The sequence below is a fragment of the Podarcis cretensis genome (assembly GCF_951804945.1).
Source record: "Podarcis cretensis genome assembly, chromosome: 9".
Taxonomy (NCBI): Eukaryota; Metazoa; Chordata; class Lepidosauria; order Squamata; family Lacertidae; genus Podarcis; species Podarcis cretensis.
In genome coordinates, this window is record NC_137178.1 from 26,899,289 (window position 1) to 26,915,421 (window position 16,133).

Genomic DNA, 16,133 nt, shown 5'->3' on the forward strand with positions numbered 1-16,133 from the left:
CAACCTAGCAGTTCGAAAGCAGGTCAAAGTGCAAGTAGATAAATAGGTACCGCTCTGGCGGGAAGGTAAACGGCGTTTCTGTGCGCTGCTCTGGTTTGCCAGAAGTGGCTTAGTCATGCTGGCCACATGACACGGAAGCTGTACGCTGGCTCCCTCGGCTAGTAAAGCGAGATGAGCGCTGCAACCCCAGAGTCGGTCACTACTGGACCTAATGGTCAGGCGTCCCTTTACCTTTACCTTTAAGCAGTCCTTTATGTCAACATCAAAAATAATTCTGGCAGATTCTTAACAGCAGTTTCACCATGGGGGCATATCAAAGTGTTCCTGCAAAGAGTCTCTCCCCAGCTGAACCTTAATTGGTGTGGATGGAGCCTCTTTCTTATATGTCCAGAGGTTGCAATCTAGTAAAGGGGAGCATTGTCTGTGCGGCTTCTCCACTGTTGTCCTGTAAAGGCACAGTTTCCCTTTTTCATGACAGGCGTTGCTGTTCCACAGTCATAGGGTGCATGTGGGGCTTTGGGACATAGTTTGAGAGTTAATCATAGGTCAAATGGAGGAAACTTCTGTTGGAACTATATTGAAATTAAATGGTTTGTAGAGCTTACTGTGTTTTCAGAGCCAACCTTATACATGCACAAATAAAATGTGCATTTTACTCTGCGCTTTACAGCGCATACCTTGGTGCCAGACAACTAGTAGAAACCCACATGAGGAGGAATCCCAAATAACTTCTAACAGAAGGACCTTTTCTTTTCTTTCTTTTTATCCAGTGAGCCCTTATTAGAAGTTTCCATAACACCATGTAGTAATGAGTGGATGTAGATAAAACACTTCTAGGAACTCTAAGTTCATGGCCATTTGACCAGGGTAGCAAATGCTTGTTTTCTCCGTGCCCTTGCCCTGCTGTAATTCCATCAAAGTCTCGAGAATAAAAGGCTTTTCCCCCCCACTTCCTAATAAAAGAAGCTTTTGTAAGTGAAGAGAGCATTCAGAATGTCCTACAGTGTCCGAGAACATATCATTCTTTCCTTTTGCTGTTATTGTCTATACTAAACCAGCAGTAGGCTTTCAGCTTTTCTCAGCCAATGGGGATATCTTCCCCAGTTTTAGAAACAGTTCCTAATTTTTTAGGGATGCTTTTCTGAGAAAAGAAGAGCCTCTCCTCCATCCAGTCAGGTCTTATTTAGTATTGATTGAGTGATTTTCTTTCCATTTCACATAGTTACTTACGGACACATTTAGGAATTACTTTTAAGCAGGTGTCAACACCAAGCATTGTTAGCTACTTGTTAGGGCCTACAGCCCAGCAAAGGTCCCATGGCCAGCTGGAGTACTCTTCTGCTATTGCTGCTTTTCCTTAGTGCAGTTCCCCCTCCTTCCCTCTGTTGTGGGAGTGGCCAGCCAGCAGCAACTCTTTTCATGACTTGTGGCTCAGGCACCATATGCGCAGCACCTGCCAGTCCACTGCATCACCAAGATTCAGGAGAAGTCGCTGCCTCCACTCCTAAGCAGTTGTCATTACAGAGAACAGGAGTTCTCCATCGAACATCACTCCCAGTGTGGGAGATAGCATTGCTGCCACTCTCTCTCACTTGCCTTCTTGATCTCTTTTCTGGCAACCATGGTGGTGAGGAGCAGCAGCAGCCACCATCTGTTTGCTCACCCTCATTTGGGTCGGCTAATATTTTAGGGACACTTACAGAAGGAATGTTGCCACAGAAACAGTATTTCTAAGAGCTATTTGGTGAGCATTTTTTTTGGGGGGGGGAAGCTTACTGACTTTGAAGAGTTGTCTCTAGGCTTGTTATGTTGGTGTACGTGGACTGATGTGAATCATTATATTTTAGTTGTCAGCATTAGTTGTCGGTTGGGAGAGCCTCTTGGTAATTCACTCCTCCCAAAGTGCATGTCTGGGAACAACTGAGGGGTTCAGAACAAAATGGAGAACAGCAATCACTCATTTGTAAGAGAGAGGTGCAAAAAGTGCTGAGCTTAGTCACTTTCTTTGTTGTTGATTTTACTTCTGTTATTGCCCAAAACCCCTTTAACTTTCTGGACTTTAGTAGGGCAACAACTTAAACAGTTTTTGAGAAAACGGTGTATGGGAGGGGAGGCTAATTTTGCAGTGTGAGTAGGTACAGCAAATTAGAAACAAAGCCAAAGAACCACAGGTAAATTCACCCAGCAATACCTATTCTATATTGTTTTGCAAACCAAGTAAATACTTACCAATCTGAATTCCCCAGTTCAGCTTTTGGGTCATGTCATGATCCTTTCCTGGCTCCTTCCTCCTACTCTTCCCAGCTATGGTCTCTAAAGTTTTCCAGTGTTCCATCTTTCTTAAAAGTATTTCAGTCTCTTTTCTTTCTCGTAGCTGAATTCTAGCCCTTCAACTATCTGATTCCACAACCTTCTAATAAGCCTATTTTCTAGCTTGACTTATATTTTCAGACTTATATTCTCAACCTTGAGCCAAGCAGGAGGAATATAGTCTTAGTAAGTATTTCTCCTTAATTGATGTCAGAGTCCTCGGATGAACCTCTTGACTCTCCTGTGCAAAACCTCTGGAGCAAAACACTCCTCTTAAACTTTTGACCCACCTTTGAACAGCTTCCTGAGTAAAACTTCCTATTATACTTTTAACCTTCTTAATAACTTTTTACCATCCTTTACACAAAAGCCAAGCAGCCAGCAACCATTTTACAACCCAGGTTTTACAGCCAAAACCCCCAACACAAAATGGCTGAATATCTGCTTCCTTCACATCAGCGAAGAGCACCGACATCAGAGCACCGACATGCATATAATTTGAACATGCTGATTCAAATGCATAAATGCACATTTATAAATAACTACTAGAATTTAAATAGAAAGAGCCTGATGAAATGGTTGCTACCAGGTGACAGTTGAAGAAGAAGAGCCAAAGTCATCTAATCTCTCAACAGAGTCAATAAACTGATCTTGCTTCCTCCCTCTTTGCAGCAGACTGATGCAATGGCCATGGTCAAGTGGCAGCACGTGGAAGGAGAAGCCCATGGAGGTGGTTTCCCAGCAGAGCTGAGGGAGTGACTCTGCTTCTCCACTATTCCTCTGCTGCAGCTTGAGGGACTGTCATTGGGGCTGCAGGGCAGAATATGAACCTGATAAATATAATCCAGTACTCAGCCCTCGTTTTGAAATCAAGTTCCAAGACAAAGATACAGTGAGAGTAATTGCTTCAAATTAATTCCTGAAATCCTGTTGCTTCCCTGTGTTCCCTTGGCCCTTAGTTATTAAGATTAAAAACTAAATATGATGGTCCAGGACAGGGCTGACTCTTCTTTTCTTCCTCCATGTTCCCTTAGGCTGAGGTGTGGCAAATAACTTTGTGCAGGGCAGAACATGGACAGGAGGATGTTTCAGGCTGTTGCATCAGTGAATGTGGGGTTTGCTTTAGGCTTACTGAGTAGGAGATAAGCTGGGAGGGGATGATCTTGTCATGTATATTTACTGTTATTTGAACTGATTCTCACCCCTTTGCACATGAGAAGGAATGTAGAATTGCAGTGATGCATAAAATTGGCATTATTAGATGTGGGCCTGCTATAATCAAAGAATCCTATTGCTCTGAATCTTATGATCAGCTATGAAAAAACAACCTGAGCTATTGGAAGGAGTCATGTGTACTGTCTGCAGGCATAGCAACCACTTGGTGAAGTTAGCACAGCTTTGGTGCAGTATGGATCTGCTTCACAACTGGAAATCTTTCTGACCATGCTGTGGTCTTTGTTTCATATTTGGGTCTCATGTTATGCTTCAAATTGCATGTTCAATTCTTCAGATTAGTGCTAAAATACTGCATTTTTTGCTCTATAAGACTCACTTTTTCCCCTTCTAAAAAGTAAGGGAAAAGGTGTCTGCGTCTTATGGAGCGAATGCAGGCTGCACAGCTATCCCAGAAGCCAGAACAGCAAGAGGGATTGCTGCTTTCACTGCACAGCGATCCCTCTTGCTGTTCTGGCTTCTGAGATTCAGAATATTTTTTTTCTTGTTTTCCTCCTCCAAAAACTAGGTGCGTCTTGTGGTCTGGTGCGTCTTATAGAGCGAAAAATATGGTACCTATTAGCATTTTCAAATGCTTCAGAAAGAAACCCTGTGCTGATTTTCTTCCTCAATTTTGAAAGACTAAACAATGTGCTCAATTCCAGCTCTTCACAGTGTGCACTCAGCATTCCACAGTGGTTTCAGGGCTTAACTTGAACCAGGGATGAACCTTAAAAACTGTTTTCCATTGAAGAAGTGATAAAAATGAGAAGACTTCCTCTCCCCCTCCACGTCTCTTTTCCCTTACTATTGAGTTTTCATAACTACCCTGCCATTCACCTGCAATTAAAGGAAAAGGCTGCCAGAGCAGAAAGTGTTATTTCTTGACCCTCAGGGTCGTTTCCAACACTACAGTCCTACAATTCTATGATCCTTGTTGGAACTCTTGATCTCTGCTGGGGCCTCGCCTTCCTCATTCATTTGTCTCTCCTGTTTGTGTTATGACTGCCACATGGCATTTTATGATACAGCAGAGGAGAGGCAGCTTATGTTGTGAGTTTATGCACGATCTTTCATTGCCATTCAATTGTCTTTGGTTGGTTAATGCTACAAACAGCTTCTTATTATATAATATCCAAATCCTTTTACAAAAGCTCCTTCAAAAATTTGATAGGGGTATTGAGGGTCCTGACCGTTTGCCCAAAAACATTTAAAGCAAATAATGCAATTGCCTGATCCTGTACCAGATATAAGAGGTCGTTATACTGCTGATATATATACTTTTTTACCCCTTACCTATGCATGTGTTATGTATTTATTGTGAAGTATACATCCCTTTGTTCAAATCAATCTCTGATTTATTTAGATTGGAAAGGGACTACTCAGTGACTGATGCAAACTGGAAAAAACACCAATTTTTAGTTTACTTAATATCCATACTCTGTTTTCCCGATTGAAAATGAAGTGGCTTGTAACAGAAATACAAAATGCAGCAAAACCCAAACAATAAGAACACATTTTATTTATTTTGAAAAATAATCTCCCACCTAGTTCTCAAGGCTGCTAGCAAACATTATTAGAAGCAGACTGAAAGTAACACAAACCTTAAAAAAACCAACCCAGATAAAACTCAAGTTAATAAGTTATCAAGTTAACAGCTCTTTAAAAAAATTATAGGTTCAAACAAAAACAAAAACAACCTCGCCACAGAACTGGGCAAAATAATGGAAGAGTTGCATTTTACTTTGGTATAGAAGGTTACAACAAGGTCTTTGGCACCTCATGACTGATCAATGCTGGCTCCTTCTACTGTGACTGGCCTGGGAAAACTCTAGTCTGCCAGAACTCTTCACCTGGCCCCCAACACTCCCCTGAAGCAAAACCCCTTCCTGAGACTTACAGTTTTGTTTACTTTTAATAATAGTTGCTTTATTTACAACTATACAAGTAGGACATAAGTAGAGGCAAACAGCAGGTGCTCCTGGTTCCACATATCAGACCCACAGAGAATCTTATATTGCTTTATATCTTTCAGCTACTTCACAGCATTGCCTCTGAATTTCAGTCTCACCTTGTACTAAATTGATATTCTGAATGTTAACCTTCTCTCGTGTGTGCAGCTTTTGTCTCCGTTGTGGCGTAATGGGCATGAGGGTCATGCCTTCTGTGCTTTTCAGCAGATCTGTACTGATTGGTGGGGAGGTGGGCTGGGCCTATTTTTCATTCCCATTTGGGTAGTGGAGGTTTAACAGCAACATTGTTCAGTGTCAGCTGAGGAGCAGTGGGTGAGTTTCATCTCCCCTGTGAATGTTGGGCATGGGAACTGGCTTTTCCTTCCTTCTCAGCTCATCATTGGAGAAGAGAAATCTTACTTAAAGACCTATGGGAGTACTTGTGTACTTGGGTCATCATGAACCAGCTACAATTTCATCTATTTCATTCCTAGCATTAAAGTACAGCATGAGGAAATGGGGAAACATACGTGGATCCTAAAAAAGTAAAATCACAAAATCAGGTCAGGCTAAAATTAGCTCTACTGACAATTCTAGTCACCATATTTCACATATTTTCCCAACATGTAGTGAAGAAAAATGTTCCATAATTAAGCAGCCAGCTGTTGAAAATATTTGTCATTCATGTGCCGTCTTACCTGTCAACTGTTTTGATAATATCAATGGGCACCATTGTGCTATAGGCACCCAAAAACGTGTGATCACGGAGCCCCAAAAGTTGTGTTCTGGGGCAAAATGTGTGGGATCATGACCTCAAAAATAAACATTTTGAAGCTCTGTGATCTTGCACAGGTCACATGACTTACATGGGTGTAAGGCCATGTCCTGGATTCTAAGGTAAAAACGTTGAAGGGTATGCTTGCTGTTTTATATTTTTGATTAGTACTGCATTTTAAAGTTCTGGCTTCAGACTTTGAAATCCTAAGTGTTTTAAGTCTCAGGTAACTAAGGTCTATCTGCTTCTGTACAAGCCATCTATTAAGATCATCCTCAGAGCCCTTCTTCAAGTTATTCCTGCCTTCAGAGGCAGAGGATGGTGTTTGAAGATAGGGCCTTTTCAGTTGTGCTGCTACAAGTTTTGGAATGCTGTCCATAGGGTGTCTTGCCTGGCTCCAAGTCTGATCCTTTTCAAGGACATTTGAAGACACGCCCTGCCACCCAAGTATTGGCCTGGGTATTTTAGAACTTGAAGCTTCCAGGTTTTTAATTTTAATTTTGTATCAATACTGTCTGACAGTTCTGCTGTTTTACAGTTGTATTCTCCCCCTTTTGAAATACAAATTATTGTATTTACATTTTTGTACACTGCACTAAGAAGTGCTTTTTGACGGAAGAGCAGGATATAAATTTCCCCTGTAAATAAATAGTATAGGAGAAACAGGTGAGTGCAGTCATTCATAAAGGGGGGGCATGGCATAATCACCTCTCAGATTACAAAAATATTTAGCAGAGTGGGGAAAACAATTTTGAGACTGCAAAGTCAGGTTATTATACCAATTTTGGTTTTCATAAATAACAATAAGGAAATGTTATCCATGGTGCTAACATTGCAAAAGCATAAAGACTCCCCGTTCTCTGGAAGCTGCAAATGCCATCTCATTGTTTCTGCAGAAATACTCTTAGTCTGCCCAACTTTTCTCTAGCAACAGGTTGTGATCTGAAAGCCCATAGAAATTGAAACTGGCTGTACTTCTGCATTTTTATTTAATAAAAGGCCTGCTTAAAAGTCCGGTGTCTGCTGACATGGAAAAAAAATGTGGCTTGAAAATAAGGTTGACTGGTGACATCCAAAGAGTCAGCATTGGGAGATATAAGTGGTTCAAGAATAAGGGGAGAGGGTCATTGAGAAGAGGTGAATTCAGGATTGTAAGTGCAATGTGTGTGTGTGTGTTATATCCTTTTGCCTATGGGGGTCCAATGTAGAGCCCACACTTTGCAGGCAGAGGGCCCCAGGTTGTGATCCACAGCACCTTCATTATCTAGCAAAACTTCCCTCTTCTCTTCTCTGTTCCCCGCTCCCCCATCTTGAGGCATTCCTACAGAGATGTACATATTTTTCAGTTGGTGAAATATGCTTAAGTGGAGGGTTATGTGAAATCTTAAACTTAAATGCGCCTTGAAATTTCAGTTAGAATTTGGCTTAGCATTTGATTTATCTTCATTTCATAGCATATATGATGTGCTTTTGTTCCATTTGAATTGCTAGTAATAGATGTAAATTAGCAATATGTACTGATTTAAAATGTAATCTCATTATAATAAACAGTTTATGAATCATCAAGCCAGTAACCAAATATCTGTACACTGGAAGGGAGGTCCAGCTTGACGCTTTGGAGGTCTGAGTACATATGTTGCTTTTATTTACATACTGTTTAATATCAAAATAGACTTCCAAGTAATTTACAACATATTAAAGCCAGTCACACAAAGATTAAAATATAAATATCCACAATTAAACTGCACAATAAAATCATTCAAAATACAGCAATTGAAACAGGGTATTTAGACAGAAAGATCAAGGGAAAGCCTTTGTGAACAGATGCATCTTCAAAAGCCGGCAGAATGCCATTACAGATGGGGCCTCTCATACATCATATATCAGTAGGGAATACATTCTGTAACATTATAGCAATCTGTAGACAAAAGGCCTATCTTGTCCAGCATCCTATTTCCCATAGTGACCAATCAGAAGCTGGACATGAGCATGAGCATATTTAACTCATTCCTGTTTTTGTGCTTCAGAGACTGGTTTCAGAGATATGCTGCTTCTGATTTCGATGTATTGTATAAACACCCTGACTAGTAGCCATTATCACATTGACCACTATGGGAAATACTGTGGTCGGATAGTTAGGCCTTTGGTCAAACTTACTATGTTTAGTTGCTGATCCAGAATGTGTGGAATACTCTCCCCAGGGAGATTTGCCTGGTACCTTCATTATACACCTCTAGGCACAGGGCAAAAACATCCCTTTTTAACCGGGTCTTTTGCTGATTTACATCCAATACCCTTTTAAAATGTGTTGGGGGAGGGTTATTGGGTTATTTTTGTCTTTATTTTTATTGTGTATTTCGTGTTTTTATGGTGTGCTTTTATCCTGTGAATCTCCTCGAGACCTGCAGGTATAGGGGGTATACAAATTTAACAATAGTAGTAGTACTACTACTACTTCTAATAATAATAATAGTAATAGTAATATCGCAAAGAACATAATTGCTGATGTCTTCCATCACCCAGTATGGAGTTTAAATTGTCAGAAAAGGTGAGTGAACGATATTTCTTCACACAACAGAATTAATGCATGGACTTCACTGCCAATGGCTAATAACTTAGATGACTTTAAAAACATTAGTGGAGTCTGTCTTTCCCTACTCGTCATGATAGCCATATAGAAGGTCCCTGTTGAAGGACAGTTGCTGGAGAGTAACAGTGGAGATGGATGGTTGTCTGCATGCCCAGATTTTGGAATTCCTGAAAGTATATTGTTGACTATGGTGAAAAGCACAGGACTCCTCCTTACATTATAAGGAAATCCAGCGGGTTTGAAAAGACCAGGTCTGACTTTTGATTCACTGTTCCTCAAGCTTTCTTTTCACAGAGCTTCTACTTTAAAGGAACTTCAACAAGAGCAGTGTGTAGTGTACTGTGCATTAGTTTTTATTCCTGCCTACCTATCTGTGTCTCAATTACTGACTCTTCCTGTAATGTACTTGTTGAAAGCATGGGCATTGCTCCTGGGATTCTTACATAATAGCTTGTAGAAGTACTGATTTCCTAGATCCTTATAGTCTTACATTGGGCTTCTCCCCTTTGGGAGCAAAATAATCTAAATCACCATTTTCTTGAAGATGCAATTAAAAATAAGTGTCTTATCCTGCTTACTCTCCTCCCAGCCTGATTATTTGATTAATTTGCTGATAAAATGAAGTTAGTCTCTGGCATTCCATGATTTGCACTATTCAATTGTTGTTTTCTTATCAGCCCTGGGCAGCTGCAGCCTCAGGGTTTGGTTCAAAGCAACCAGCAGAACTCTCTTAGTAAGAGAAGTTCATGGAAGTCCCAGATGACCATAATTCTAGACAATTCATTAGCTGGAAAAGAATTAGTTAATATGATGAGAATTCTTTCCAATATCCAGTGCAAAGTGATTAACAAAACTGTAGTTATGTGAATTTTGAGGATGTGAAATTTACATTTATTCATAAGAGTCTGCTATTTTCATGATAGCATCTATCACAGCAGCAGTCTGACACCTAAAAGAACAGAACACAAAACTATTGTAGTCTGGGTTCAATGGAGCAGTGACCAGAAGTCTGATATTTTCATAATGTTCCTTCTAAAGTTTAAGAAATGACATTTCAATAAAATATGAAATAAGCCAAATTTGCATAAAGCCTCACTTGGTAGATGAAATAGTCATGCAATATTTTCCACGTGGTTGTGTGCCCTATTTAATTACAAAGTCAGAATCAGTGGATAGTTCATATTGATGACTAAGCAAATCAATTTAACCTAAAGGCAGGCCAGGCAGGCTAGTTGAAAAATACATTATTCAAGCATAAACTGATTAATAGGCATATAAATAGTTCATTTGTGTAACACATCTCCACCAACACCATCTGTACAGTATTGCTTCAAATAATGGTATCGATTAGTAAGAAATATTGTTATTTTGGAGAAAAGATGCAGAACTAATAGTGTAATCCTGTATGTGTCTACTTGGAAAGTAAGCCCCACTGGGTGCAATGAGGTTTACTCCCAGGTAAGGGAGTTTATGATTGCAGCCTCAATGAGAGATGGAAATAATTTTACTATTTATAATCCAGTATTGGACAGGTGTGCCTTTCATTAAGGTGTCACATTTGCTGATTTAATTTGTTTAATTTAATTGTTCTGGATCGTAAGTTCCTCGGGTTTGTCTTTGGTTTATGTGATATATAAACATCATCTTAATCCTGTGCTGGATTGTGAATCACAAGCATAGATGAAAATAGAGATAAGTGTGTCCTTGAAGCAAAATCAATAAAACAGTTGCTTCTGCATTTGACTGCATGTGCAGCATTCTATCATGGCAGCTGTTTTTGATGTGATCTACTTCAATCCTGTAGTGTGGAGCTTTAATGAACAAAGTTTGAATAAAAATATAGATTCCTGAAAATTTTAATTCACCTCAAGTGAATTGCCCCCGACTTTGGTTGCTTTAAATAAGAACTAGACCAAATTCATGGAGGAGAAAGCTATCAATAATGGCTACTAGCCATGATGGCTCTTTCCTATCCCCGATGGTTGGATGCACTGTGCCTCTAAATATCATTTTCTGGGAATTACAAGAGGGAAAAGTGCTGCGACACTCAGGTCCTGCTTGCATGTTTCCCATAGGCATCTGGTTGGGCAACTAGGATGGGCCTTTGACCTGATATAGCACAGCTGTTTTTATGTTCTAAGTCTTGAATCAAAGTTCCAAGTCTTGAAGCAAAGTCAAACAATTTGGGGAACAGCAGGGCTTTCTCCCCCCCCCCCCGGGGGAACTCAGTTCTGGCACCTCTCAGGTGGGTACCATTGCCATCAAAAGAGAACAAGGGAGGCATTCATAGTGAGTTCTGACCAGTGCTTTTTTTCTTTAAAAAAATGTTTAGGGGTATTCTCATTTTCCTACTCATATTGAAATACTGCCCCTTAATGAGGCCTAACTTAGATTCACAAAATATTTAGGGGTATGTGTACCCCTGTGTCCCCCTAGAAAAAAGCACTGGTTCTGACACCTCTTTTTCTAGAATAAAAGCACTGGGAAACTGTGTGTGTGTGTGTGTGTGTGTGTGTGTGTGAGAGAGAGAGAGAGAGAGAGAGAGAGAGAGAATGAGGGAGGGAGAGAAAGAAATGGAAATATTTACATGCACAAAAGAAGAAAAAAATCAAATGAATTAAAAATCAAGTGATGAAAATTAACTGCGACAAGAGCTTTTGCTTTGTTTCACTTGATGAAACTGCATTGATCTCCCATTCTGTAGTTGTGCTGTGTCCTGACATATTACTAGAAGATGATAGGAGTCTGATGAGTAAAAGCAATGGAGAATTGTGCCATTAGCAAGTTAACAGCTTGATCTCCGTACCCTGTGGTTTCCAAGGGCCTCCCATGCATGAAGTGTGACAGCTTGTACAGCAATTTGCCAGGAAATGCTTTGCACTCAGAGACATGGACAGCGGTCCACAAACTGAAATCGGCAAATTAATTGTAGTGATATTCTTTTAAAATTCCTTTTGCCTTAACAAACACTGGGACCACCAAATCTTTCCCACTTGGGGCCTCAGAGCCATCTGCTGACTGTTATAATCTCAGGCAGACTAGCAGCTGAAGACAAATGAGAGATAATTGAGTCATACAACATCTTGCAGTTTTATTTTAGGTTACCTGGGCTGAATAAGGCTGCAGAGTTGACCATTCTTGTAGTCCCATAGGTGTAGCTCAGCCATTAAATGTCTGGTTTTCTATTTTTCTCGACTTTGCTGCTTTATGGTATCGTAGAAATAAAGCTGTTGATGAAGATTAATGCATTGGCTTTTGTAAAACAAGAAACAGCAGTTAAAGCTAATTAGTGTGATGTACTTCAGTGAGTTTCCATATGTACGAATATTACTCTGTACATTTAATGTTTGTCATAATATGATTTTTAAACTTTAGTCCTTTTATGAATTGTCATTGGTTTTTCCAAAGGCGATATTGTCAACCACACTAGACAAAAACAAATAGTAAATACTCAGTATCAGAAGGGGACTTTTCAGTCCTGGTTTTTCTATATGCATTGGGTCAGATTGCAGCATTTAGGGAATCACTCATCTTGTTTTGTTTATCGTGTGCAGTGCATGCTTTAATTAAACTTTCCAATGAGAACAATAAACTAGTAATAATCAGAGAAAAATGGAAGGTCTGTTTTCCATAGTCATTTGTTTTCCTTTGAGGAAGGGAAGAGCTTATAATTGTGAAATGTCTGCTTTCTAAAGAACTTGGAAGCCCAAAGCAAAATAATTATCCACATTTTGTACTGATTTTAGTAAAATCTGTATTTCACAGTGACACTGGGGGAAATTGCCTAAGATTTTTACCAGTCAGTAAATGGGACAAAGACAAAGCAAATCCTTATGTATTATATCTTTCAGGAATTACAGAAGTTGGTACAGTGACCTAGGGTAATTAACATTTCACAGATTTGTAAGAAGGCACTCCTGAGCAGATAATACAGATAGTGTGTGTGTGTGTGTGTGTGTGTGTGTGTGTGTAGCAGGTATAGCTATCTGAGCATCTATAATAATAGTAATAACAATAATTAATAAAAAATAAATTTCCCACCCATCCTTCACTCTCGGGTCACAGGGTATGCTACATCAATACAAAAATGCAAGAATAACATCAGTTAAAACAATCTACAGTCAAAAGTATAGGGTGGATCCTAAAAAACGTAGTGTGTGTGTGTGTGTGTGTGTGTGTGTGTGTTTATACTAACTAGGTCATTGTACTTGTTTCCTAAATTCTATTCCGGATTCTGTGCATTCTGCTTAAGGGTTTTTCTACAGTTAAAGAGCCAAGATTCTGTGATAATTGGTTAAATCAGATTTAACAATGCAGTCAGATAAACAGTTGTGGTAGCTGCTGCCATAGCAACATCATCGCGCTCACCCTCTCTGTGCCTGCGTCTTCTTTCCTCCGTCCTACCCTCCCCCTCCCTGCTCACACACCCCTCCTCCTCTCCAGCAAGTGACACATTTGCTAATGCTCTGTGTGTTTGAGAGGGTTTAATGGCAACGCTCTTTGCATTGAAGACTATTCAAAATGATGAATGAGGAAGCAGCTCAGAAGAGTGATGGTGGAGAGAAGTATAATGGAAGTAATCAAAGGAAGAAAAGACCCAAGAAGGTAATGTAAACGGACATAGCAATATGTGTATATGTGTTGTGCGTGTGGAGCAGTAAGACAGTAGTAGTCCTCTGAAGTCTTAAGAATGAAGGTGTATGGATCACCTTTTCTGTGTTTACTCTGTGGAAGACCATATTGCCTGTTACTGTTTGCTTGATATTCTGAAAACATTAAGAAGTAGTAGTGTCTTAGTCACTAAGGCATTGTGGTATGTAGAAGCTACATGTCTAGGGTGTGAAGGTTGTAGCAGGAATGTGTTATCCACTGCTGATATCTAGCTAATTTGGCGATATGGAAATGCTTTGGTTATTCTTTTTCGGAGTGTCTTGAAATGGTAGACAAACCTAATGTTAATCTGAATGGACAGTGACTGAAGGGCTCTTTTAAAAAGCACACAGCTGCCTGTTTTGTTGAATTACTATTGACTTTGTTATGCCTTGCTGTATTGGTTTCATTGCATGCTATTCCTCCTTTAAAAAAAGATTAAACTGTTTGATTGTGGCAAGAGGAATAGTGTAGGTGGACATAGCACTGACTTTATTTCTTGTGGATGTGTGAATTGGGATTTATATCCTTTAACTACCTTTAGTTGAGATTTCTCTCTTTCATTCAAATGAAAGGTGTGAAACTACAAAAACCAACAACAACAACCCTGAGTTTCCTTTTCCCAGATGCCTGTAGCAACCAGATACTTGCAATACCCTGCTGCTAATGTGAAAGCGATGGAGGGCAACATAAAATACACAGCCACACCCAGCTTTTTGGCCAGGCTTTCTAAAGGTTTTCTGAGCTGCAACCCTATGCATTTTTACTCAGAAGTAAGTCCCACTTTTCCAAGGAAAGAATGCATAGGAGTTGAACCCCCAGGTCTTAAAATTAATCTTCCCACTTGGAAGTAGTTTCCCTCAAAACAAATTATTTTGAAACCAGTTTCATTTAAAAAAAGGGAGCAAACATGCACGTGCAACCCCCCCCCCATTGAAAAAATTACTTCTATGGAAATATTATCATGCTGTCTGTTGTTCTCTTTCTCTCACTTTTTAATACCTTACTACAAGAGTAGCTCCTGTGAAAAATATCTTAGTCCTTAGGTATCCTTGGGGATACAGCAATGAAAGAGCTGCTATGCTTTGTAAGAAGCTGTGTAGCCCAAGGGGGAAAATGCAGCAAATGTTCAGCGATGCATCTTGCAGTCATCTGTTGTAAACTTGAGTAGAATTTACATGATGCTGTAATATAGCTTTCCAAAAGATAAGCCTCTGTATTTTTAGAAACTTGATAATATGTGTTCCATACAACAGAGATGAAAGAAAGCAGATCTGCCAAAGGTATTTGAAGTATGGAGAATTATCTTTCTTTGGTAGTGTGTATATGTTTTAATAAATTTAGGCTGAAATCCTGCACCCAGTGAGTAAACTCCATTGAACTTAATAGGAATTAGTTCTGAAGAAATGTATAGGATTGCACTGTGAGGATATGTCCTGATCCAGTTAATGGAAGAATTTTGATAAAAAGTTAAAACATGGTGACTCCACTTTTCTGCGGATTGCCTTAGTGTGTAATGTTTGATTTAGGTTGGGTTTCAAAGCTAGGCAAAAGGGAAGAGCTATTTACCTTTGTTTGTCCCAAATTAAAGAGCCATACATGTATAATGCATATAAATCTGTACTTGAACAAAAATGATCCAGTCTGTATGGAAACCAATTTCCTACTCTTCTTAAGTCCCCTTCAGACCCCAAAATCTGAAAGATCACCTCCTTCCCTATAGACCCTCTTGGGAGTTAAGATTGACAGAGGGAGCCTTCTTAGTATTTCCATCTTCCTCCAAAGTTTGGAGGGGCTGGTGGCATATGGGAGGGCAGGGGTGCCAGCTCTTGGGGACCATGCCCTTTTGGACCCCTCCTATACTTTCAGGCTGAGGGCCAGCACCCCCTCCTCCATGTTCAGAAGGCACAGAAGTGAGTCAAAGAGCTGACTGTGGCTTGGCTCCAGTGTCTGGCTCCTTCCCCTCCACAGGTCAAAGCAGTCTCCTGCTGGTGGTGGCACCAAGGGGAGGTGGAGGAGGAGCCACTGGCCATTGAAGCCACACGGCTGCCATGTTCAGCTCTGCCCTAGGCTCCTCTCGACATCCTGGTGTTGTGTGCAAGATGCCAGGACATCAGACATGTGACATTGCCACCTGCCTTCGCCCTCCTAAACTGGCACCTCTGGGAGACAGGGCATTGTCTATGGCAGCTCCTAAGCTATAGCATTCCGTTCTCACAGAGGCATGTCTGACACTTCCATTGTATAGAGTCTGCCATATGCTGAAGATGCCCATTACCCTGGCCTTTGACACCTGAGATACATAGAGTGATCCACAACTAAGTTTTACTCAGAATGTGTCTACTCTGAGTAAAACTTAATTGCATACTGCCTATGTATTTTTAGGACCAGCTCTATTCTTCAGAATGTAAATTGTTTGTACTGATTTTAATCTTGTGTTTTTAATTGATGTAACTCGCCCTGGGAATTTCTGGCTAAGAAAGCCAAATAAGAATGATGATAGCCAAGTAGAAAAAGTCTTCTGGGGCTCACCTTTAGCCTGTCACCATACACCTAGTGCTGGCTTTCCTGAATGCTGATGGGATTTCTGTAGCAGAGTGCCTTTTCTACTCATGGAGGAGGCTCCCCATATGATTAGGAACCA

The 16,133-nt window shown here is 40.2% G+C and overlaps 1 protein-coding gene across 8 annotated transcripts in view; it reads left to right on the forward strand.

Annotated features, from left to right (window-relative positions):
* Positions 1-16,133, forward strand: part of ANK2 (ankyrin 2) — a 322,074-nt gene that overhangs the window by 105,280 nt on the left and 200,661 nt on the right. For 3 of the 8 annotated variants that reach the window (XM_079990151.1, XM_079990165.1, XM_079990153.1), the window contains exon 1: positions 13,255-13,444. The exons of 2 other annotated variants lie outside the window; for them this stretch is intronic. In XM_079990151.1, coding sequence (XP_079846277.1) covers positions 13,361-13,444 — 84 coding nt within the window. In that variant the 5' untranslated portion in view covers positions 13,255-13,360. Of the gene's footprint in view, positions 1-13,249; positions 13,445-16,133 lie in introns of those variants that run through there. 3 more of the 8 variants (XM_079990168.1, XM_079990170.1, XM_079990161.1) reach the window with 3 other exon arrangements.